This window comes from Taurulus bubalis (genome assembly GCF_910589615.1).
Source record: "Taurulus bubalis genome assembly, chromosome: 10".
Taxonomy (NCBI): domain Eukaryota; kingdom Metazoa; phylum Chordata; class Actinopteri; order Perciformes; family Cottidae; genus Taurulus; species Taurulus bubalis.
Genome location: NC_136598.1, coordinates 5,913,446 through 5,939,693, shown reverse-complemented (window position 1 = coordinate 5,939,693; position 26,248 = coordinate 5,913,446). Strand labels below are relative to the sequence as shown.

The 26,248-nt window shown below is 39.9% G+C and overlaps 1 protein-coding gene across 1 annotated transcript; it reads left to right on the top strand.

Annotated features, from left to right (window-relative positions):
• LOC306742100 (zona pellucida-like domain-containing protein 1) lies at nucleotides 1-2,834 on the top strand (the record flags this gene model as incomplete). The annotated part of the gene is made up of 10 exons (XM_079224440.1): nucleotides 1-100; nucleotides 190-416; nucleotides 631-815; nucleotides 905-977; nucleotides 1,090-1,187; nucleotides 1,273-1,353; nucleotides 1,476-1,647; nucleotides 1,767-1,866; nucleotides 2,607-2,636; nucleotides 2,755-2,834. The coding sequence occupies 10 exons, from the start codon at nucleotides 1-3 to the stop codon at nucleotides 2,832-2,834; spliced, it is 1,146 nt and encodes a 381-aa protein (XP_079080566.1).
• Between the last annotated feature and the right edge of the window lie 23,414 nt (nucleotides 2,835-26,248).

The following is a 26,248-nucleotide window of genomic DNA, read 5'->3' as shown; positions in this document are numbered from 1 at the left end:
ATGAGACTGCTAATCCTTGTATGCCAGCTTTGCCTCATTCTGAGGATCGAGGCCCAGATACCAGATGCTTGCATTCTTAGTCCAACAAACAGACCTCCAGGTTTGTGCCATTTTCCTTCGTATGCTCTGTAATTACGGTTATTTTCACTCTTCCATTTATATCCTCCTTTTTTTTTTTATCCCTCCCAGAAAATTCTGACATACTTGTGACCTGTGGCTCTGAGTATATGGACCTGAGCATCTACCTTTGCCCAATGTATCAAGCTTTTTACAATGAGTCTCAGATGGTCCTCAATAATCAGATAGACACACTAGAGTGTTATGGGACTGCTGATTGGAACGTGGAACCACCAGTTTTAAAATTCAGATTTCCCCTGAATGACAGTTCTGTCTCAACCTGCAAAAATAACCTTAAGGTACTCTTCACAATAGCTTTAGCAACTTTTTGTTAAAAAGTGTACATCAATTAAGGTACTTTATCCAAAAGATGTAATGCTAGATCTCATGCTATGACAGTTACGAGTATTTTAGTGGCATGCAGTAAATGTCTGCTTTTGGTACATTTTCATAGAATTGAATCAGAACATTTATTTAAAGGGATTTCAGTCAAATATGTTGTTTTTTCAATAGATAAGCACCGAGATTGGGACTGGAGCGTTTTCTGACTTCTCAAATATCCAGTTCTTCAACATCTCTGGCAGTGTTACCTCTATAGACCCCTCTGTGGCTATGATCACCTATCGCTCGCAGCTCCAGTACAAGTTCTCCTGCTTCTACCCGATGATGTATATCATGAACAACACTCAACTGGGCGTGTGAGTATGTCATGAATAACACTGCTGGGAAAAATGTCAGAATTTAGCTACATTTTAAATTAATCCAAGTTTATTTTCATTTAATACAGATCAGGTGTGAATCTTGCAATACAAGACAGCAATGGCAGTTTCATCAGCACACTGAATATGCAGCTCTACCAAGTAAGACCTGCTCCACAGTAGCTTTTAAGAATTGGAGAATATTTTTTTCATTTTTGAGTCTTTTTTTTAAACATTTTATAACTTAATTTGATTCATACTTTTCTGTGAACAGGATGAGTTATACCTACAGAAACTTGTTATCCCACCAACAGGACTAAACCTGAAGACCAAGATTTATGTTGCAGTTAAGGCTGCCAATCTAACTGACAGGTATTTAAGTCTTACCAGTTTAAAATGAACCACAAGTCACATAAATAAGACATGCCACTTAAAATCCAGCCGTCTGTTCTCGCAGGTTCAACGTGTTGCTGGACAGATGTTACGCAACAACAAGTCCTTATCCCGTATACAACACCTTTTATGACCTCTTTGTAGGGTGAGCCTCATATATATATATAACCACAGTAAATGATACCTTCCACTCTTCAACTCAACTCTAAGCTAGCTCTTTGTGCTTCCACACGTGCAGTAACATTACCTTTCTCCTTTTCACCCAAGATGTCAACGTGACGCTCAAACTAAGGTGGAGCTCAATGGGGTGGCCCAGGTGTCACACTTCTCCTTTGAGGCCTTCAGATTTGTGGAGCACCAAAATGAGACAGTTTCCACTTTCTTCCTGCACTGCGTCACCAGGCTCTGTGACGTGGCCTCGTGTCCCCAATTACTGCCGGTGAGTAGAAGCACAAGTTCCTGAAAGAGTCCTGATTTTGAAGATGTCACAAATAGATGCTTACTATAATTAATTCATACTTCACAGTTTTTATCTATTTCTTCATTAATTTTTAACAGAACTGTGGAAACACAGGGAGAACGATAAAGGCAGCAGCAGATGCGTCGACCAACGCTACAGTCACCTCGTCTGTCATTGTCGTGGGGAAACAAACCCGTGGTATGTCTTGTGGGCAAAATTCAACAAACAAAGATTACCCTTCCTATAACAATAAAAATGTACATTGTGAATAAATATACAAAAGGCTAAGTATATTAACATAACATGGACACATTCTTATTTGCTTGGTTAATTCAAGTGTTCTTGTTTTAACATGATGAATAACTTTATACATGATTTGTCTTTTTACTAGATAAACTATATATTTAGAAAAAAATAATATCTAAAGTAAACAAATCGTCCAAATTAAGCAACAAAATACATTGTTTGGCCCCGAGTGAAACGACACACTGTTGAAGCGTTTTCTGATTTTTGGCCCTTTTGGCTTACCTTCCATGGCAGCTGGGTGCTTTCAATGTCACAAGATTACACAAGACTCAAGCCATCTTGTCAGACTTCAAATTATGTGTTTGTGTCCAACAAGCCAGTGAGCGGACCATAACATAAAGACTGGAAAGGAAAAATGGTAATTTGTGTATACATTTAAAGAGAGAAGATATGGCTAACATGTTCATTTTTAAGGCGCGCTGTTTCCATTTTTTATCTTTAGCAATGGCTGGTGGTAGCTTCATATTTTGCATACACAAATGAAAGTGGCATCCATTTCACCTTTGATTCTCAGCAAGAGTGCAAATAAACGTATTCCTCAAAATATGAACAATTTAATCAGTTAATTTGATCAATACTTACAAAAGGGAATCCTGTCTTTTATTGACTATATCTTTGGTTACATTTTACAGCAGAAGCTCAAACCTCCTCTGCTTCTTACGGTAAGAATCTTGGTTGGTCACTACTTGCTCATTCAGTACTAGCAACATCAATTAATATACCCATGAAGGATAATAATGTGCGATATCATCATGCCTTTCTTCTTCTCTGTTCACACAGGCTTGTCCTCTCAGAGAAACTACAGCGGCCCTGTGGTGGCTGTTATTGCCTGCATCGTCATCTTAGCTAACATACTCTAACTGAGAGCGCACTCTCTTCACCTATCTCCCAAACGGACAGTTCAGTACATTATCATATTGTAGCTGCAAAGGCAGTGAAGTCATAACAAACATAAATATCAAACTGTCTTAATACTATTTTCCATTTCATAAACAGCATTATAACAAGGTGGTTGAGCAGTATTGTATGCTTTCAATCTTATAATCATTACAAATCATGTAGTTTATTAATGTTTATATAAGGGGACAAAATGTGTCCTGTAAATGTTTATTATAATTACATTTTAGTTTTAATCATGTTGTCAGATTCATATTGTTATATTTAATAAATGGTGTTATTATTATTATTAGAGGTGAAGTACTTTCAAAATGTTTTCAATAAGAACAAAGAAAGGACTTTTATTCTTTGATAATACATTCAATACAAAAAGAAACCATTAAACTAAACATGAACAAATTGTGACTGTGTCTTACTGTATGGCTGGATTATACAGATCGAAACAACAGTTTTTGCTGAACCCTTTTTTCCAGTTTTAATGACTTTGAATTATGTTAAAATATATATAATTGGTATAGATGGCTAATACCTTTCATATACTGCACTGTTCTATACAGACACGATTGTGTTTGCAATGCGGGGCTCAACTTAAAGCTCTGTGTTATATATCTCATTTACTTTTTGTAATAACGTGGAAGTGACAGCGAGGTTAAAGGGTTTATGTAAATACATAAACTTAACGGTAAGTTACATTTTTTTCTGAGCCGATCGAACTCTTCCCACAAGGCTTTACTGTATTTCAGCAATTTAAATGAAGTTAATCAACGTTGTGGTTCTGGAGATCCTTTAGAGCAGTGGTTCAACTGGTCTGGCTCCGGGACCCACCATCACCCCTGAATGACAAGCCGCGACCCAGATCGAGAAACATTCTCAACTTCTCAAATTAATTTAATGAAAAGATGGTGCAGTTTGAACCTGAGATAGTAGAGAATATGTATGCCAACACAAAAACAAGTTTAATGATGAACCAAAACGACCAGCTGGTGGCGATGCTAGACAGGGAACTATTCCCTTTTACACTCAATTAGCTGCATTTTAATTAAAAACCATTGCCAGTGCATCTTAAGGACACGAGGTATTACAACATACATAACTATTCAGAATCTTACGCCATTTTTAAACAGACTCAACAGCTTTCATACACTAACAAAAAAGTCCAACAACTAATAAGTAGTTTAAAAAAGACTCAAATTACCTAACTTTAACTGAGAATACACACTCACGGAATCTATGACAAACACTCTACTATGGAAAAAGGCACTGTCTTGAGGAGCAGCTTTTTCACAAATTCAAAATAAATTAAACAAAAAGTACAATTCAAAAGGATTCATATGTACAAAATTAACTTTTCTTGTGATTACCTCATCAGTAAATACTGAAAAACGTTGTGCTTTACAGAAAATTGAGCAGCACTCAATTCTCCTCACGACCCCTGAGTTGTTTCCTGTCATGCAGGCAGCGCCAGCAGTTGTGAATGTTATATTCAGTACGCTGTTTCATTTAATTATCCTAAAAACCCAAAGTCTCCCCCATATTAAGATGGTGCAAAACAAGTTCAACCCAGAGGGCAAAAAACGACACTCCGCTGCATAAAAAAGTCCCTTCAAAATAAAACCACCAGTGGATCGCGACCCACCAGTTGAGAATCACTGCTTTAGGTAACATCACTTGACTTATTCTTTTCTTTTCTTGTCCGATAATGGGCGCCGCTGGGCTTGGGGGGCAAAAGGTTAAGATCCACCTGTCTGTCCTCGCAGGTTCAACGTGCTGCTAGATAGATGCTACACATCAACACATCCATATCCCGTGGTCAACACCCATGATGACCTCTTTGTAGACTAGAGTGAGTCTTTTACTTTGACACTCAACTCCGAGCTAACTCTTTGTATTTTATCTACATGTGTAGTCACGTTACCTTTCTTCTTTTTACCAAAGGTGTGACCGTAACACACAAATGAAGGTGGAGCTCAAGGGAGGGGTCTTAGAGGGCACACTTCTCATTTGAGGCCTTCAGTTTCCACTTTCTACTTGCACATCACAAGACTCCGTGAGGTGTCCTTGTGTAGCGGATTTATGGCTGTAAGTCACCTCACAACAATCCCTTCTTTATCTTAAAGAGGGGGCTCATTCTGATTGCAATCATCACAGATCACAAACATACTTCAGGTAATTAATAGTTTTCTTTTTTTGTTTTCAACAGAACTGTGGATCTTTCCTCCGCCTGTGGAAGAGAGAGGCCCGGTAGATGTCAAACAGCACTACAGTCACTACTATCCTCATGGGCAAACTGATCACTGGCCTGACTGTCGGGCTAAGACCCACAGATATTCCCTCAACCAATCAGGCTGAAAAAAATGACCAATTGCATGGCTCCTCATAGATGTCTGCTTGGAAGTTGAGCTCTTACAATATTATTTGATGTCACAATTGTTCTCCTTTTCACACAGTGAACAATATTACCTTAAAATAGGCTCATTTGCTTTGTTAATTTAATCTTTTGTGTGTCTGTACGAGTATAAGTGTGAAATGTAAAGACTAGTTGTCTTGTATTGACACATTACACAGTCAACAGGTCTAATTCAAATATGCAACATTTAAAACATGCAGTGTCATAACCTGAAAAGTCCTTCCTTCCTGAAACAGGTACATCATTCCTGGGCTGCAACAGCAGTCCTCTGGTGGTCGTCGACTGCAATGTCATTTTAACTATTTGTTTCTCTTCATCACTCTCTTTACCATCTATAATGTTAACTAGGTTATTTTTAACCTAGTTATTGTAAACAAGTCACGGGGAAACTGAACAAGACTATCATGACATAACATTTCTTTTTACAATCAACACTTGAAATGATAAATACGGATAGATAACAAAAGATGAATAGCTTTGAATAACATTGTGCACCAAGGGTTTATGTTTAGTTTTCCACTGCGGATTGTACCCTTTCAGCACCGTTGCCGGATGAAAGGCTGAAAATTGTCCTATTTTGAGGAAAATGACCACAACCACAAGAGCAAAAAGTTATTAATGTGTTTGTTTTTTTAAACATGTGTTTAAACAACGTTTTAACAAGGCCTACATATCTACCCACATTTTTATTTATTTTTTTAACAAGCAGGCATAGTTAGATCCGGTGAAGGGACTGTGTGTCCATAAATCCATCAGTCTGACAATTTTTATTATAGCAAATTAGAGTCATACGTTTTTTACACCAAGCATGGTTAGCTGGAAAGAGTTTACGTGAGAAGAGGTTCCATAAACACAGATGTAGGATCCATATTTCACGATCCGGATATTAATTGAAATGGGAGAGCGCAGACCAAAACCAACTGCTAACAAAAGCGTCACAAAATGCTCGAATTATTATACATCATGGCACTTTTGGTATTGTTGATTTAACATCGCACAGAGGGCAACACGATTGACCAAGTGCGGTAATCATTACCGCACTTGGTCCATTTTGCGGCGTAGTGTATCTGGCCTCTGGCGTAGTCCTGCGTGCTGCCATTTAAAAAACATGCACCACAATGCCATCCAGTGAAAATACAGCACGACACAATGGTACTTTGAGCTAACTGCTAACATTAGCATGCTAACATGCTCACATTGACAGTTCCAAAGTGCTGATGTTTACCATTAGCATGTTAGCATGCTAGCATTTGGCACAGTTTAAATGTTGGAAATGTGTTTTGTACGTATTCCGTTCAAAGGGCAGCCTGTTGAAGCAACTTTTGTCGCCTTGATTTTTTCTGTAAAATAAAAATAGTAATATGTTCGGCTGGGATTAATAAAGTACTCTGTTTATCTCGACAGACAATCCGTAGGATGAGCTCTATGCTACCCCTGACTTTTATCATTTATGTCGAATGATGAATGTTCTTTTAGAACAATTTAGAACAATACTGTCAAATTAAGTTGACAAGATATAGCTGTTTAAGTTAATATTTACATTCACTTTTTGTTATTGCTGTTTGCTATTACATTTGGGTTAATATTAGCCTTACACAACAACCTTGATAATTTGGCTTATGAGATAAACGCGTCTTTTGCAAATTGGGAGCAACTATCAAAATGGTGGAGATATACTACATGGAGGATATTGAAGGGTTTTAATAATTTAGTTTGTCACATTTGGACTTGCACATCTATGTAAAATAAATTGTTTATGTGTTAATTACAATGCATGAAATATGATAATTAATAAGGAATATTATTATGAAGGATTTGTAATTGTATGCATATTAAGGTCATTTTTATTACTGTATAATGATGTACATGTGTACATTGCAATGCTTAAGATGGATTATTGTTTATCAGGTCACAGCGTCACTAGCTAGCTAGTTGAGGGTCACATGGTCTCTGTACTGGAGAGTGCAGAGGTCATTTACACACAGACAGTGGTTGAGGGTTTTACAAAGGAGCATTTGGTCTTAAGGAACAAAGAGAATGGACCACCTGTGAACTTTAATTAAACCGTTAATTATAACTCTTTGATTTTCTGTATTTCTTCTCTGCCATGAGCACCCGTGGTTCTAAGAATACTTTTCAATATACATCTAAATCCTGGTACAGCTGTGGGTAGTAACCCTTTATTCACATCATTGTGTGTATATTAAAATAAAGCCTATCAACAGATGTTCTGCAAGTCTTGCCTGTTATTTTGTACATTGTTATTTGTTATTGTGTTTTTATTTGGGGTTTATTGTACTTTGATTGATATATGGTTTCTTGATTACATTTTCCTGTGTGCCTCATGGCTTCATTTTGTCTGTGGTACTGTCTGTGGTTGTCCACTAGACAAAAGCAAGCACAGAGAGAGGCAGCCATTTTAAATCCTTAGAAAGCTTTTCCGAACTGAATTAAGATGTTTAAAACTGTTAATTGACACTGTTTTTATACTGTCTTTGCACAACTTTTTGTTATTTGAAACCAGTTTTTGCAGAGTTCAGCACTCTTAATGGGAGTACGTCCTCCACCCATTCATTTGGGGTGGCCATCATGCGCTCCCACAGGGCCGCCTCATAAGGAGTTGAGTCCATCCAGTGCACCAGTGCTCCGTAACTTCGTCCTACGGGGAAACATCGAGACACAATAATTAAAACACAAGCACCCTCTGTTGGCTTCATTTAAATTGGTGTTTGAGACCCAGAGAGGTAGAATTACCCAATATGTTTACGAATAATATTGAATACTGAAAAATAAATAGTCCAAAAGAATATAGTTTCTGTAGTGCCCCCGCTGCCTATTTAACCTTATGCCGTGTTCACACCAAAAGAGTTGCGAATTTTCGCAACGCTTTTTCGCTCGACTTTACTCGCTCGACTTTAAGTGATTAATTCACTTTTCCGCTTTTTCGCAAACATTCGCTGGGGAAAGGGGGCGTGGCTTATCTCTGTGGCTTTACTCTGTGAAAACGTTTACCATTTCCACCATTCACCATTGAAATAACCTCTAGTTTTGCTTTATATTTGTTGAGGAAGTCCCACACACGTCGGAACATCAACCGCCCCCGTGTCTGGGTTCATCATATTATCCGTCCTCCAGGACGAGTGACTGAAAGAAGCCGCTTCTAGCGCTCCTTCAGCGGATCCGCAGCAGTTTGATTCAGTGACGGCAGGAATCGGCTTTCGCAAGTCAGTGTCGGGTGAATTCTTCGCCAGAGTTGAAATATTTAAACTCCGGCGAAAAAGCGGAAAAGTGAATGTTTCGCAACCATTCGCGCCTGCGCATTGAGTTAACATGTAACCTACTCGCGTGAATATTTCGCAGCTCTTTTGGTGTCAACACGGCATAAGGGACCAATCACACCAGACTCTCAAAAACGCAGAATCAGCGTTGAGAATCAGCGTTGAGAAGCTTCGCCCGTCATCACGGCCGTCTTGCTGTTGCTGAATCAAACTGCTGCTGGTCCGCCTTAAGTAACGCTGGTAGCGGCCATCATTCAGACTTTAGTGGGACAACGGATAATATTATGAACCCAGACACGATGGAGTTTGATGTTCGGATGTATGTGGAATTTACACAACAAGTATAAAGCAGAATTAGTGGTTATTTCCATGGTGGATGACGGAAACGGTAACTGTTTTACGGAGATAAGCCAGGCGCAGTTCCTGGAGGAGTCGGTGAAATTCACCGAACTGTGTGCGGCTACGGATGGTGTTATGAACCCAAACACAAGGGCATTTGATGTTCCGACGTTTGTGGGACTTCCTCAACAAGTATAACGCAGAACTAGTGGTTATTTCAATGGTGAATGGCGGAAATGGTAAATGTTTAAGCCACGGAGATAAGCCGCGCCCCCTTTCCGCAGCGAATGGTTGCGAAAAAGCGAATTAACCACATAAAGTCGAGCGAGTAAACTCAGGCGAAAAAGCGTTGAGAAAATTCGCAATGCTTTTGGTGTGAACGCGGCATTACGCCACCCAGTGGTGGGAGGTCCAACATGACGAAACCCCACAAAATGGCTCTTACAGTTTCATCTATATAGTTTTTTTCATACAGCAATTACACCACATTTGCTCCAGAAAGTGAATTTTTCGAGTTGATGTATCCATAACAAAGCGATGCTCCAGCTGATAACCACTTCTTTTACACAAGTTTGATTGGTTCAGTTTGTGTATTTTGACCAGTACCTTTTCCAACTCCAATCCTCAGGCCCCCCAGCAGGTTGCTTGCCAGCCTGTCTTGGTCCCAGACAGTGAGCTCCACGCAGGCTTCTGATAGATCGGCCTGTCTGATGCCATCGTACACCATCGTATGGTTAAACGCTGGGTCTAGTGTCCTCCGCAGCACACGCGTCTTCTGGCGACTCTTCCTGCTCGTGTCTGGCAGCACAAAGCTTGGGATAAGTGGGAAGAAGAAACATTTTCACTGCTACAGCAGAAAACTGACGAAGGAGTCATTTTGGGAGAGCCTACCTAATCTCTTTCTGGCTGAGAGTTAAATGAGAATATAAATACTGATCTTATGTCTGTCCGTTCAATATGAAGTTAACGTCACAGGTAGAAAAGGGTTAGCTGAGCTTATTTCAATAAAATGCACCTCTAAAGCTCATGATTCTACATTTTGTTTAAAACTTTACACAAAGTTCAGTGGAGACACATATCACTGCACCCTCTCACAGCCTGGATACAGTTTTTGTTATATAACAAAACGATACATATTATGTTAATTAGTGAGCTTTAGGTGCTGGTAGGTGATTTCTTTACCTTTGGACAGAGCCGTTTCCCCCTGTTTCCAGTCTTTGTGCTAAGCTAAGCTAACCTGCTGCTGGCTTTAGCTTCATGTTTAACGGACAAACTTGAGTGGTATCAATCTTCTCATCTAACTCTTGGCAAGAAATTAAAGTATTAAAGAGTATTTCCAAGAATGGCAAACAATATCTTTAACTTAATATGAATTTATTATGCATACCACTTAACATATGGGTCGATAGTGGCCCTGATTGGAGGCAAGTTCTTGCATTCTTTCACCCAAATGTGAACTTCTCCCGTGTTTGAACCCTCCTTAATTAATCCTTTGACAAAGAAATAAGAAAATAGATACAAAATATTTAAAGAACCTTTTACATACAAAGGGGGGATTGCGTTTTACTAAAATGTACATCAATAAACAAAGCCTGTTTTTATATAACAGAAAAAAGCGTGCACAGACCTTCACTGTGGAGGATCTCTGGCAGGAAACGTATGGCTAGTCTCATCTCTCCTTGACCATGTGATGGCGCCAGAGTGGGTGCGGTCTGAAACGTTTGACAGAGTATAAATTATACATAAACAGTAGGTCCTAAATGGGGCACAGGTTATACAACTGCATGTGATATCACAAGCTCAAATAGACTCTGGGGAGGCGGACAACATTCTGAGATAATCCGCTGTTATTTGATGAGAAAACAACTGCTGCGGATAAAGCAAGCCTGTGAGCGTTTTTTTCCTTTTCTTTTTACCCTTGCTTTCAGGGATAAGTAGTTCATCTGGGTGTGGTTAAAGTCCCAGTTGGAGAGGTCCACGTCTGCCTCGCCCAGGAAACTGTTCTTGCTAAAGGTGTCGTGATGCCAAACAGAGAGAATGAGTGTCTGGGTCCTGAGGTACTCCATGCGAACACGATACTGTAAGGACAGGGAACAGCAAGCTGCTTTTGTTTGTTGATTATCATGCAAGCCAAGTATTTGGCATCACAGTGTGGGAAAGTGCATTTGTTTGTTTAGTGCGATGGCATTATGGATTCTTACTCGGAGGATCTCATTGAAAGTTGGATTTCGTGTCTTCTTTTTCACAGATGTTTTCCTCTTTCCCAAATGAGCTTTGTCAGGAACCAGGTAGCTTTTGACGTACCTTCAAAAGTAAAAAGATACACCCTTAGTATATAATACCATGTGGATGTACACCTAGTCACAGTTACTGGAAAAAAATGCACATTCTGAATTACATGCAAGAAAATTGTGCACATTTTCAGTTATACTATAGAAGTATATTGTTTACACATCATAGAAAAAGACATTGACAAAGACAAAGTTTACCCTTCTTATGCAGTGGGTCCAGTTCTTAAAGCATAGAGAAAACGCCGAAGATTTAAAACGTTTAATATTTATATATTACCAGAATTAGAGTGTTTGTTTTTACCAATTTAAATATAATATCCTGGTTTCAGCCATCATCCCAGTATCCAGTATCCATATGTGGTACCAGGTGTGCTCCCATAGAGAACAGATATGTTCGCATTATCCAGGTTTTTGATCACATTCATATATATAGGTAGGTATTTTGTTAGCTTGAGTTATGTACAGTGAAATAAAAAATAAAGATAAAAAAGGTAATGATGATCTAAATGCTGAAATAAAAGTGAAATTCATCAGACACAGATTTCAATGGCTTGTTAGTCTAGTGGAAACCCGGTTAAGTGGAGTTCAGGCTTGGCATTGAATCTACTAGTTGAAACAACAACAATAACATGTGGCAGAGATCTTTCATCATTCATCATTTTATACATTTTTACTTGTTGGAATTCAAATTCAGCCACTATAAGCCACATAAAATAAGTATTTTTCTTCTGTTTGCCATTCTGCTGGTACAGGTGGCAGAGACAAAAACAGTGTTTGCATTTGACTCTACAACTTAAACTTAACAGTTATTAATTTGACTAAATAAACAGTACATACAGTATAAATATGCCGATAGAATATTTCAAGTACAGTACTCACGGATCAGAACGGCCCCTCTTTGGGTCGACTGCCGCCAGGTCTTGGCACTTAGTCACAAAGATGTGAAACTCTCTAAGCTTCTGGACGTAGTTGATGGAGAACTGGATATTTCCCTGAACCTCCACATTCCCAAAATCCCCGCTGTACATGGTCATCACACTTCCACTCAACTAGGAGCACACACAAACAAGTAGACAAACATTTTACATCTTCAATCATAACTGTCATCATTTATTTAATACTTTATTGGATGATTTGTGGTTTTGGCTTTCTGATAATCAAATCTATCTCCTGCAGATAAAAGTCAAAGACAAAGCTAATTGGTGCTGCTTTAAAGGGGAACTCGATGTTCCGCCTCTTAGGGAGGACCTACTACATATGAAATAAGTTGCGTGAAATTTGATTGCCTCAAAGCAGGTCACTCATGGCAGCGAGGTCTCTGTAGACTGCTCCTCTTTTCTGCTTGAGGTTAGCAGCTCGAGGCAGGAGTGCGTCTACGTTCTCTCAGATCAGTACCTCTGCCGATGCCATACCATTGTTCCAACGGCTCTTTATTTCAAAGCCGCAATAGTAATAAAAAAAAGTGCCATTGAACCAAAAGGCTAACCACCACCCGTTATTCTGAAGGTCCATTGCTCCAAAAATAACCGAAGCACATGGCTAAGTCATAATAATTTCTTCTCTACTAAGACATGGTCTGCCCTTGGTCTGCCTCTGATTGGCTCTTACCCTCACCTAACCAATCTCACTCATCTCACCTAAACCTAACCATTGTTTTAAAAAGCAAAACATGTGATACCACTCCTAACAAAAGACAAATAATAAGGTTAATGTCAATCTCTGACCAACACAATTTAATTTAGCAAGCCAACGATCAGTGCAGTGTAAGAGAGCAGTGTTTAGCATGCTCATGCATTAGTGTGAACATACAGAAGACAAAGAGCTGCCCGTCATTAGTCTTCCTGGTTGGTCACTGTCCTCGCAGGTGGAATCAATGTCTCTGCCAACGTCCTGAAACACAAACGGCAGGCACAGAAAGCTCTGTGCACAAGGATGCAGAGCAAACTTTGACCTACTGGACTAAAACATGCAGGAGGGTTTACCTCCTTCTGTAGAAATGAAGGAACCGATTTGCTCATCTTCTTCAGGTGCTCCGGATCCGAAAACAAGGATGGTGACGGCGACGGGATGGATGATGCTAAAGAGGGGTTGATTAGAAAGCAGAAGATACAAATCTTGACTAATTTGCTTGCAAACATGTCCATAATGGAAAAGATCAGGCATTTTTTTTACCATCACTAATGTGTATCCTGTCAGCAGTTGGGTCTTGCCTTGTTCCTTGTCCTGTGACAAACAAACAAAAGAAACCACAATCCCCCCAAATGATCTGCATATATGGACAATCTGACTTAGAGGTTGAGGACATGCTCACGTGGTGATAAAGATGCTGTGATGTCCTCCATACTTTTTGCCAGGTTTTTCGGCCTTGCTTCTGCTCTTCGCAATGCTTTCCTGACCAGGTTTTGCACCTCAACATTGTTCTCACCTACAGTACGTATTGGAGAGAAAAATCTACTTATAGTAACGACTTTACATTGATCTAAATGCGAAGATTATTATTGCTCACATAACTTGCTTGTCTGTAAATTAATCACAGACCAGTGTTTGTGAACCTGGAACGAGCAACGTTTGTCATTTTTGCTGAAGACTTACTTATAATTTTATTTACTTGTACTATGCGCAATGACGATAAAGTTGAATCTGAAATACATTTTCATTTGATTAATCTGCTAATCATTGTAGCTAATCAATACACACAAAATCTAAATATTTGTTGTAAACTTAATGAATGTACAAACTGTGAGAAATCAAGGTATTCCTAGCACCAAGGGTAGGAACTGAAGAATGATGCATATAATGAATGGTACTTTTATACGATAAAGTATATGTTGTTTGATAAGTTTCTAATTTGTATGGCGATTACTTAAAAATGTTTGGGTTTGATTCCTCTGGTAAAAAGATATTGGACATTTGCTCACATAAAATGTTGTGCATACTAGCCAAATAATAGTGCCTCAAATGTGCAGTTTGGTGACACTGGAAAACTGATGTTCATGTCTGAGGGATAAATAGTTGTAGCCTCGGCCTCAAAGCTTTTAAAAGTACTGCTAAAGAAAGCTGACATGAAGCTGCTTGAGTTGTAGGTTTATGAATTTTCTTTTTGTTTTATCTGTCAGTGAAGTAAGAGGAACATATTGCCCATCCCACAAATTAAACACAGTCAGCTGACTGTAGACACACAGAGATTTGGTTCTGCCAACAAAGATAACTTGACACGGACATGATATCAAGGATACTGCCGGATACGACCCATAGTGCTAATAGTCAACATACCGGTCAACAAACCGACCACAGGAGTTGGAATTCTTCAAAACAGCTTAACTTTTAAGACATTGTTAAAATGATGTATGAAATTTTATAAAACCGAAAAAGTGCAAATATACATTTCTTTAAGATGTTGACTGTATAGGAGATCTACATGTTTGTTAATTCTTGACTTAAACTTGTTTTGTTCTCAACATTTAATACCTGCTTTGTGAATTGTGTTTCATTTTTTCATGCAAACTTAATATATTTATCTGTCTGTATTGTAATACTCAGCATCTTAATTTTGGATAAATAATAAATTAAACAGCTTAACTGATTGGAAACAATTTACAAAAACCTTTAAAAAAAATGTAAATGTCTCCTTCACACAAAATGTATTTACATTTCTGCCACTCTTTCAATTTCCATAAATATATTTTTTGCTTTATTAATAGGCACCTTCTTGTTTTGTGGTTCTGTGCGGTACTCTTGGAAAGTTTGCATTAAAAACAAAAATTTTACTATTTACATTGTAAAACATCACTGTAAAATGCATATCTAAATAAATTGACTTTCTCTCTCTCTCTGTCTCTCATCATGTAACACCATTTAATAAAACACTGCGAAGCTCGTTCGTGTAACAACAAAAAACTGTTCTGGACACTGTCTTGCTGGACACGAATGCATTTCTATATTTCTATGTGATCCTAAGATTCTAGCGTGATCTTGTGACACCGCGAGAATCCAGCTGCCGCACAATTTAAAAACTGTGGCATAATTGTGTGAAATGAATTACATTGTGGTGTGTCGGTAGGCTTGTGAACGTTACATCTTTATCCCTTGAGCTGACTGTCCCGCCTTGTGTTTAGCAAAGAACTGCCGTGACTGGGTATGTGCATGCACACGTGTGGCAGGGTTGTTCACGAAGGTAAAAACTGCGGTGACCGGTACATTCATGGTAAACCCTAAAGTTCAGAGCAACTCCATAGCACCACCGAAAGAAAATCTCTGGCGCTGCCACTGCGTATTGCCCTGTTAATAAAAAAGTGAAGTTGGTGCTTACGGTTTGAACTGTTCCTCGAGTTGGACCAGGTTTCTGACGTGCTGCTCACAGATGATTCCTGACCTGCGTCTGAACTGCTGTAGTTTTCCCAAAGGGGTCGCTGACTTGCCTTGCTGCCCCCTCTACTGTAACACTCCTCTGAGCTCACCGGAGTGCTGGCACTCACCGGCCCATCCAGATCAAATTCATACCCAGACTTTCCTCCTGACCCCTCATCCGTCACAGCCGGGGGCAGAAAGGTGTGCACACTGGTCTCGTCTGTCATGCCCAGGTAATGCCGGTAGTCTCTAGGAACATATGCCCGCGCACGTGGAGTCAAAGTCTCAGTTGCCTCAGCTGGTCTTCTTGCCGAGGCACCTTTTTCGGCGTTCTGCCCCTGCTTTCTGCTCTGGGAGTGGACAGGGCTTACATCCATTTTACGCTCATCGGGATCACTCAGAGAAAACATGCTAGTGGCGCGACGCATGGAATTTCCACGACTGCTTGATCTGCCAAAGCTGTCTTTTCTGCTCTTTGGAGAATGGATCTCTTTTCCTGATCTGCTTGGGGACTTTGGGGGTTTCTCCTCTCTATTAGCATCTTTTGAGCTCCTTCTGGACTCAGCTGTTGCATAATTGGACAGGTTGTTTTTGTCATCATTCACTACTCTTGACCCTGTCTGTCTATCATGAGGTAACTTTGATCCATTCGGAAGAGGTGGAGATGATTTCATGACAGCAGGTCTTGGTTTCTCTGATACGCAGTAATTCTCAGGGTCACCACACTTTAACTCCTTAGATGAAAGCTGGGCACGTACTGGCTCCTTCTTTTTGGGGCTTTTGGGTTTGTCGAAGGAAGATGATCCCTTGGTATCTGACTTGACCTCACCCCAGAATTCACGGAGAGTACTAAATTGCGTTCGGTTTGTGCGTAGGGTAGGGGACAACTTGTCTATTGTTTGATTCAAAGGAGTAACAGTCAAATTGTGATAATTTCTATCAGAGTGTTCGCCATCGCTGCCTGAATCATTTCCAATCATGTCCAATGATGTCAGATCGTACTCCGACCTTGTAAATCTTTTATTCAGTTTGAATTGATTTGCACCAACTTTACCATCACCAGGAGGTTTGGGTTTGCCGGTGTACAATGGAGGCTTTTTCCACTCCTGCTCCCAGAAAGACTTTAGCTGCTTTATCTTCTCTGCAGTACTTTCTTGTTGTGGTTGACCTTGTCTGTTTGCGGGAGGGCTGTTAATTCTGTCTTTGTTAGGCGTACCCTCCTTTCGTTTAGGAGACATGCATGATTGCATGCTTTTATCCTCACTATCCCTCGTCTGTGTGTCTTCACTTGAGCCTCTACGCATTTGTGTTTTAGGGGCGATTTGCTTATTACCTTGCTTGTCGTTCATATATGGGCTGTTTCTGGACAAATAGAGCCTCTTCGAGTCTGGATCTGTATCCAGGTGAGACACAGGAATAGTATTTGACAGCATGTCTTGCACTGAGGTTTCTCTAGATTGGGAAATGCTGTCAGGTTGTGCACTGGACTGGATGGGTGTCCTTGGCTGCACACTAATTCTGTTTACAGATACAATCTCAGTGTCTGAACCTCTTCTGTCAGCTACCTGGAGACTGGCTGCTAACTGTAAATAATCAGAGTTGTATGTTGAGTCATTTTTGTTCCTCTGAGTTGAAGTATTGATCACCCGACTGTATACAGTATCTTTCTGCTGTTCTCTTGCATCCCCAGGATTTAAAGCAGACTGATCATAAATTCCCTTTTCGTTGTAAATCCCAGGCACAGTGGGCATATCAGGTGCTATGTGTGGCTTGCTTACTTTGTCCTTGTCTTTCTCCGCTGAGACGTGACCAGGTTTTTGTCCTTTGTCAGCGGGAGAATTGCTGATAAGTATTTTCTGTCCCGTGTTGCTTTTCTCCCAAAAAGATTTCAGATGAGAGATTTGGGCTGGTTGGCTTTCATCGTTATTATCTTTTACTTCCAATGACCAAATTCTTTCTCTGGTGTTCTTCTCTACCTCTTCTTGGGTTTCTTGTGTGTCTCTGTCTGTTAACTCTTTAGCCTCATTGGACTGTCTTTGTAAGGGATTTCTTCTCATTTGAAGAGGTTCATTCTTTCTGTCACTTATAATATCCCCAGAATCTTTTCTAAATGAACCTTCACCTTTTGATGTGTTGATTTCTGTATGTTTATCAAAGCTCTGCTTGGCCTTTGGACCATCTTCTGTATTTGGCCAATCAATGCTGTCTGTACTGCGGCTAAACCAGTCCAGCACCTTAGCGATGGAGTCCTCATCACTAGTGGGACTGGTGGTTTGAGAGGATAGTCGAAAAGCGTGTTTTGGATTTGCTTTCTTCTGGGCTCGCTGATCAGACTTATCAATGAAGTTGAGATCATAAGACACTGGGGGGTCTGGATCTGAAAAGAAAGGTATATCAAAGTATTACATCTTAACCCTAGAACACTAACGTCGGGTGATTTTCACCCGAGCGATTGTTGTTACGCTATTTTCATTGTGTTGCTTTTGTCTGAATTGCGTGGGTCCTTCTGTAGCTTCATGCTGCTCACAGACGTGAGTGGAAGTGGGCGTGTCTTAGTGGAGGTGGGCGTGTCTTAGTGAAGGTGGGCGTGTCTTCCTGCTCCGATCACTGTTTTTTTCTACAGGACAAGTTCTTTTTCTTTTTCTACAAGACTCACATGTCCCAGGAACATGTGGACCAAATAACAAGTCCATAGCTCCTTTATTTATATTTTTAATCAGGTTTTATTGACGATTCCCTAATTATTCACCGGATTTTGAGCCTTTTTTCAGCGTCTCCCCGTGATACCTGTTTATCGTTTTATGAGAAGTTCTATAGGGTAAAAATAAAATAAGAGTACTTCAACTTGCCTTGTATTGTTGTATTTGAATATATTTCGATGAGAAGTATATTTTATCAGGAACATTATATCGACGTTAGTGATGCTGTGACTATTTTTAACGTTAGTGTTCTAGGGTTAATGTAGTCAGAAAGCTACTGATGTCTGTGCTGCAGCAGGTATTTAACAGGACTAAGAGTCAGCCATGCTAGCTGCACTGTGAAGCTGTACTTTGAACCAAACGCTAATGTCAGAATGCTAACATGCTGATGTTGACCAGTTTAATAATGTTTCCCAGATTTACAATCTTAATTTAGTTTGTTATCATGCTACCATTTGCCAATAAACACAGCTGAGGCTGATATTATTCGCCTCTGAGGACTCTCACTGGGGATGCTCCAGTTGCTTTTTGATTCATTCTCTGGCCTTTTGAGGGAATGGACTTGACTAAAATAATATTAATGCTTTATCCAGAGAAGAATACCTCAGAGTACCTCAATGTCAAGATGTTTTTACAAAAAAATTATAATCTTTCAGCCTGTATCAGATCATACCTTAATCTCTGCCAGGTGAAAGCCTGAGGAGAGGTTATCTGTTCGGCCATATGTGTGACTGTGTGCGTCCGTGACTGATTGCGGGTGGGCCTGTTTCTATCCACAACTTATCTCACATTCTGCTGCATCATACTGCAGCATATTTTGGTGCTCAGCAATGGCTGCATGCTCAAGGACCTCTCATTTTTGCTGTTTTGTTTCTCAAAACACCTTGTTATCTGCTTTATTTGCCATTGACTGCCTGATTACTCCTCACACCACTCTTATCTGAAGGGTCACAACATCATTTTGTCACCCAAAGGTCTGTTCTGTTTTTCATTTTAGGATTACTGCGCATGTCCCCTCTGTAGACCTCTAAAAATCTAAGAAGAAAAGGTTACTCTGAAGTTGAATTGCTCACAGCTCTTGTCACAAGTAGCTTGTTTCATTTTTAAAACCAAAGGTGAGGAACTACTGCCTCAGTTGAAATGTGATAACTGGTTTTAACTACAGTAAGTAGAGTTATTCCTTGGAACCACACTTACCCACAGTGCTTTGGGGCAGACTCAGATCTTCCAGCCTCAGTGCTGTACCCACACTGCTATTGTTTTCTCTGTTTGAATCCTGAATGCTGGCTGTGTGCAGGACGACATCATCATCTCGTTCATCGCTCTTCTGTAAGATCTCTCTGTCAGTGGATGCATCGCTCCCGGTGTATGTGGCAAGTCTGAAATGATGCAGGTTGTGAGTTGCAGTGGAAGGAGGAGAGAGCTTAATTAAAATGTTGGGTTCAGAGTTAAAGGAATTGTCCACTGACCTGCCATTTGTTATCGAAGATGCGTTTCTTTCTTTCTTCAAACTGGAATTAGACGAAAGCTGAGATACATCACAGAGTGGCTGCTGGGAGTTTTCATCTAGAAGTTTGGATGGCTGAGCTGAATGAGATACTTGATAAGAAACAACACTTTTCTGAGGTATTTCATCGTGGCCCTTTAGGTCGAACTGGTTAGAGTTCTCACTGGACCCTCGCTTGAGGCTCCGTCTTGGGGTGGGAACAATCCCCGCCGTCTCTCCCAGAGCATCTGACGCCGGGCCGTTGCTTTCTGACTGACTGGAGCTACGTTTTGAGCGAAATGTCCTCGTCTTTGGCACTGGCCTGAAGCCTACAGAAGAGCACTCTGATGTGAGGGAGCCCCCTGAAGTCTGACCGCTCTCTGCTGGGTGGCTCTTCAGTGGAGATATGGGCTCTGTGGGAAACAACGGAGAAAAAACTCAGTCTAGATTATGCTTCAATATTGGTCTGCTAACGCTTTGCACATTGATTTTTGTATATTGTGATTTCAGAACATCACAAAAGTGTTTTAAGTTTCAGTTCAAACCCGTCTCAGATGACTCCTGGTCCCGACTGTTTGACATGTCATCATTATTTGCAGGTGTCTCAACAACAATAAGGGAAGCACGGTTGAAAGGGTTGTGCCTTGGCTTAAAGGGAAATTACCATAATGAATGTTTGACATTACAAAATGTGCAATTTTATTGTGACATGGTTGCAACAATACAGTCACAGAAAAAGGCTGATCTGTTTTGTAACAGTCGTTCTTACCGTTCTTGGAGAGCGGACTGCTGAATTTAGATTCTCTTTTTCTGCATCGCTGTGGAGAATTTAAATATTAAATCAGGATAGATTAACTTAAAGGAAATACAAGCACTATAAAGTATTATATCCAGTTCAGTTTAACTTGATGCAAAACATTTCAGCAGCAAAAAATATATTCTCAAAAGTGTACTGTAAACTGCATGACTGAAGCTCGCTGACTCGTAAATAACGCTGGCAACAGAACTCTACCCAACCCAATCAACCATTGATAGAAAGTAAGAGAGCATCCGATAAGATCTGGCATTCTGGGAATAAGGGAAAGCAAAACTTTAAGTAATTGATTGACTGCATTTAGAAATGTATGTGATAAAACACAGGAATTACACTGCAAAAACTACAGTAGAACTATCAGGCTACAACAGAGTTAGAACTGGAGTAAGTTGCACACTATAAAAATATTCGGCATAACAATCTGTTATTTTGACAACAACAAAATCCCCTGCTAACAGGATAGAGAGGAACATCCTGATCCTTTTTGGTAAAATTTCATTCCAGAAATAACGACCACAGTAACATAAACAGAAACCTCTACGTCAGAGTCATTATGCTGAGAGCTCTACTGAGTTAATCCCTTAATATGTCAAACCACATCCAGCAGTGTTGTGAGCAGTTACTGCTGCTGGGCTATACAACATATTACAGTCAGCACCACCTATGTGTGCACAGGCTGAGTCACAAGACACACACACACACGCACACACACACGGAATTTAAGGACAAAAAATGAAGAGGTTAAAGACAATTTACTGACAGATCAGTAAATCTATGAATAAGAAAGGAGTGTGTACTTGATCTTCAGCGGTTGCAGTGCTTCCATACTTCTGGCTGGTTTTGGTGGAGCGCCGATGTCTGAACCTCGACTGCTGGGTGTCTTGGCTCTTTCAATTCTGAGAGAACCGTCTGCAACAGAAAGGAGCTGTGTTTACAGCAGCTCAGGAATAACAACAATCTAAATATTCTGTTTTAAAATGAAATGATGCATGATGTTGATGCACCGGACATGGGGTGACAGAGCCTTCTCCATAGCTGCCGCCTTCCTCTGGAACTCTCTCCCCAAACTCATCCGTGACTGCACTGACCTTCCCATATTCAAAACACAAATCAAAACCCACCTCTTCAGAACTGCTTTCAATGTGTGATTGTGTACTCCATGTTCTTATTGTTTTTATTTGTATTTATCTGCTTTTATTGTATAGCTTGTATGATGAAAAATGTTTTGTGCCACAAAAAGCACTATATAAATTAAATGTATTATTATTATTATTATTATTATTATTATTATTATTATTATTATTACTATTATTCAGTTTAGTTCTTTCCAAGCCCTATTTTTGACCCCAGCACTCTTAATGTTTCATTTTCACAAGTTTTCTCGAAAGGGTTTTTGTGATCCCACAGATATCAACAATCTGCACCGAAGGATACATTGTTGCTCGGGCAAAACCAACATTTAAATCTAATATTTTCACTAACTGTGTCACTTCACTCTGATCTTCTTCTCTCTCTTCTGTAATGTACACTATGTCCCCTGTGTAGGCATTGGCAGGGAGCAGCGTAGAAAAGGTTGGCTTTAAACTTTGGTTTCACCCCGGGAAACATTGTATCCCTCAAGGCGGACAGAAGACATCTGAGGGATTGTGAAAATACCTCTGAAGATAAGACCTGCTACTGGATAACAGGTTAAAAAAAAATCACGAGTGCTGAGGTCACAAATGGAGCTATAACATGTGCTTTAAAACAAGCCCTTTGTCAACAGTGTAGAAGGAACACACCTAAACTAGCATTCCTCTGTTTCATGGAGGCCAGGATGATCTCCGAGCCGTGGATCTTGTCCATGTGTCTGCGAGACTTGGCCTCATAAAACCACTCTCCAGTTCGGTACTTCAGCTCGGTGTCTGGCTGCGACCGAGTGTCAGGTATTATCTCCAGTTTCCTGCAAGGGAAACACAAAGTAGACATTTACAAATGCTGAAGTCAAGAGGTTTTTCTGTACAGTCATTCATTGTCTATTTATGCAATATGGTAATCCTAGTTGAGTGGCATTTCTCCATTAATATTTATAATCATGTACAGCTTTGTTTTTTTTAATCTCCTGAAGCACTTTATGAACTCAGTTTAAGAAGGTAAATTGTTTACTGCGCTTCACTGCAATTACAGTTGCACATGATCTATCTCATGGAAAGAATTCGGAAAACATTCCCATCAAGTTCAAATTGAATCAAAGAGAAATGGCTGCTGATGAGTTCATCTTTCTTCTTGATGCAGAAACACGGCGGTCATGTGAAAAACGGGCAGCATATTATTACAGGCTGCTGGCTTAATCCTTTTACACCGGACTGGCAAAGACACACTGAGCATTCAGCCTCCCGCTGATTAAAGAAAAGAAGTTGGCCGGCCAACTCCTATGAAACTCACAATGAAAAGCGGACTGTTTTATTTTATTATTTACATGCATGACTGCATTTTTAATAGGAAAATAGAGGTTTCTCCTTTTAATTCTGCACATGGAGGGATCAGAAAAGATACTGGGCCTTTTGTTGGTCTTAACTAGCCTTGCATGTACACTTAGAGGAATGTTTGACCCCTCCCAAAGGTTCAATGGAGAGTTTAACAGCTGATTTTAAATGTTTTTTTCTGAAAGGAGGCAGTATGAGGCATCACGCTCTTCACAGTTGAGGTGTCTCTCATCATTGCAGCCTTTAAGGGTTTCTATTCTTGTCCGTCAAGGCAGCATGACCCTCCATGTGTGGACTTCATCTTGGCTTTAATCTAATTGCCCATCTCACATGGAGGCAATGGCGTCTGTATCCGGCCCAGCTGTAATCGTGTTATTCCATTATGACCAGACAAGTATTATTTTGACTTATTAAGACCAACAAAAGGCCCAGTATCTTTTCTGATCCCCCCAAAGGCCTCTTCTCACAAAACTGGCGATGGAAGGAGCAGTTATTTAATCATTAAAATCACATTAGCTGAATAACATGACATTAGCTTAAATGCTGACCAAAACATCTCTGCTCAAGTAAAATAGGCCGAGTTGGATGCCATTGTCATCTGAAGTATTCACCAACTTAGAAAACAATCCAAGGATCTAAGCTTATTTCTTTTGCCTGCTTTATTTCTACCTGATTCTCTCCTCCTCGGCCTTCTTCAGTTCGGTGTCCCTCCTCAGCACCGTCATTATCACCTCTTGCTCCTCCTCTGTCAGGTAGCTCAGGTCAATCATGGTTCCTCCTCCTACTTCCCTCAGCCTGCAGGTGTGGAAACGCTCAGCAAGCAGGGAGCAACCAGCTGGGTCTGTCACTGTCAGGCAAAGGCAACATTCCCCATTATCACATCTTAAAAAGTTGTTTCAATATTTCAAAACCTGCCAATGTCCAGTAAATATTAATTGTTTGTTGATCAGAACCACAGCATGCCATTCTTACACAACCACTACAGTGACTTCCATACAACAGGCCTCTAATTAAGGCTGCAGAATGCAGTGGCGCCAATTAGTTATATTAAAATAGAAACATCTGCAACACTTGAACCTGTTCCAACAATAACACTTATTGATTGTAAAGATCACTGAAGCATCTGGATTTGTTCAGAAACAGTGGTGGAAAGTAACTAAGAAGATTCCCTCAAGAACAAGTACAAGTACAATTTTGACTTATTTGAGTAGCCAACGTCCATTTTGTCTATCTTTATACTTCTACTTCACTACATTTCAGAGGGAATTATTGTAAACTACCATAATCCCTTTTGATACATTAAATACATCACTACACCACACATGTCTCTTGTGTGCTCCTTTTGCTTGTTTATTTAAGAAACCCTTTGTTGACACATCAGTTAATTATACACACTCACTGACCTCACTCACATTTCTACTTTGACTTTGTTATAAAGTACTGATACAATACTTGTAAAATGATATAAGGTCTAGGTCCAACATATCTTTGTGCAGTTCCAGATTCTGAGATAAAAGTGAACAAGCTGCAGGACACTGCTGGAAATGCTTTCTTGTCCAAATCAATGAAGAGAAGTGCACTTCCGCACAGTCTCGCTTGTTGCTTAGATATTTATTTGATTACAACGTATTGATTTTCTTCACATCAATTTTACCTTCCACCTAAGCAATCAACCATTTTGTTGTATGTATCCATGTTTACAAGTAGCTTTCTCTGTTTGGCAAGATACATTGATTTTTAAATGATAATGTTTCTTATAGTTCAATTTGAATGTCTCCCTTAAATTATAAGCTATATAGGTAGACTTACTTTAATTGAGTTTCAAGCAACGCATTGTCAAAAGTAACAGAAACAGTTAAATCAGGCCACTGATAACATTTTAGTTTATGTTTATGTCTCTACTTGTGAATACTTGATAATGCAAGCAAACGTTTGTAAAAAATAAATAAATAAAGAACTTCAGTTTTCTTTTAATAAGTCAGAGTGTGTCGCCTACCTTACAGGACGTCTGCAGACTTGTCACAAACCGCCACAGTAGCTCCCATCCTGATGTGTCGGTTAACAAAAGAAACAGGTGGTGTGGAGGTGTTTGTTTCCACCGAGGATCTGCTGCTGCCGCTGGATGTGCTGCCCGGTCAGGAGGGATGGACTCTGTGTGTGTGTGTGTGTGTGTGTGTGCATAGGGAGGATCTGACATGTACCGCCAGCTGAGTAGTTACTTTGTTCATGGTGTCATCTGAGCTGTAATGGCAGGTGGTGTCCAACAGGTGTCCTCGGTTTCCACACTACAGCCTATGTTTGGCATCTTCAGTGTGTTTGACAAGCAGGTGTGGAACCCAGCAGGCCAGAGCAACCGGAGGTGGTTCAAACAGCACTAACGTGTTCACAATACAAATAATGAGACGTTTGAAGGGCGGCCCTGATGTGACTCCCGGAGCCACGATCAGCCCAGAAAGAAGACAAACTAAACCAGCTGGAAACCAGACTGTGGCTGAAGCTGGGGAATCCTCTCTGGTAATGTGTGCTGGCTCGTGACCTAATTGTAAAAGGATGAACTCCAAGTGGGATACACCCTTCTAAAGCCTTCTTAATTAAGAGATGTGTTTATCTACCGGATGAGTGAACCATGAGCTGGCTGATTGTGCAACTGGTTAAAAAGACGACAACTTTATCCATATTTGTTTTACTTGAGTGATTATTCTCTCTCCGATTGTTCCATTAACTTTTTGAGAAGCTTATGGTGCTGAAAGAAGCTGAAGTGCATTAATTAGTTAATTATATATATATTTATGTATATATATAAATATATATTTTTATCAACCTATCCATTTTTCAATTAAAAAATCCAAACATTATTTTGTTTGAGCTTCTCTAATGTGCTTGCTACTGTTTTTTGACGTTGCACATTTAACATATTTGGGGTGTTTTGCTCTGTTAGTCAGACAAAACAAGACATAACCTTGGGCTCAAGCGAACTGCTGTTATTGGCAATTTTAACAATTTACTGATGTTATACCACAACTCACAATTAATCTAATATATATTATATGTATATATATATATATTTATATATATATATTTATTTAATCAAGCTTTGATTATTGTGTGACTCCCCAGAAAGGCTGGATTATCATCCAGGCCTCCAAGGGCCCTTAAAACTCCAAATTTGTTTTAATTTGATTAATTGTAACTGCTAGGAATATGGCGATCGGCGCAACTAAAGCAGAATATCAAATAACATGGTGACTTCC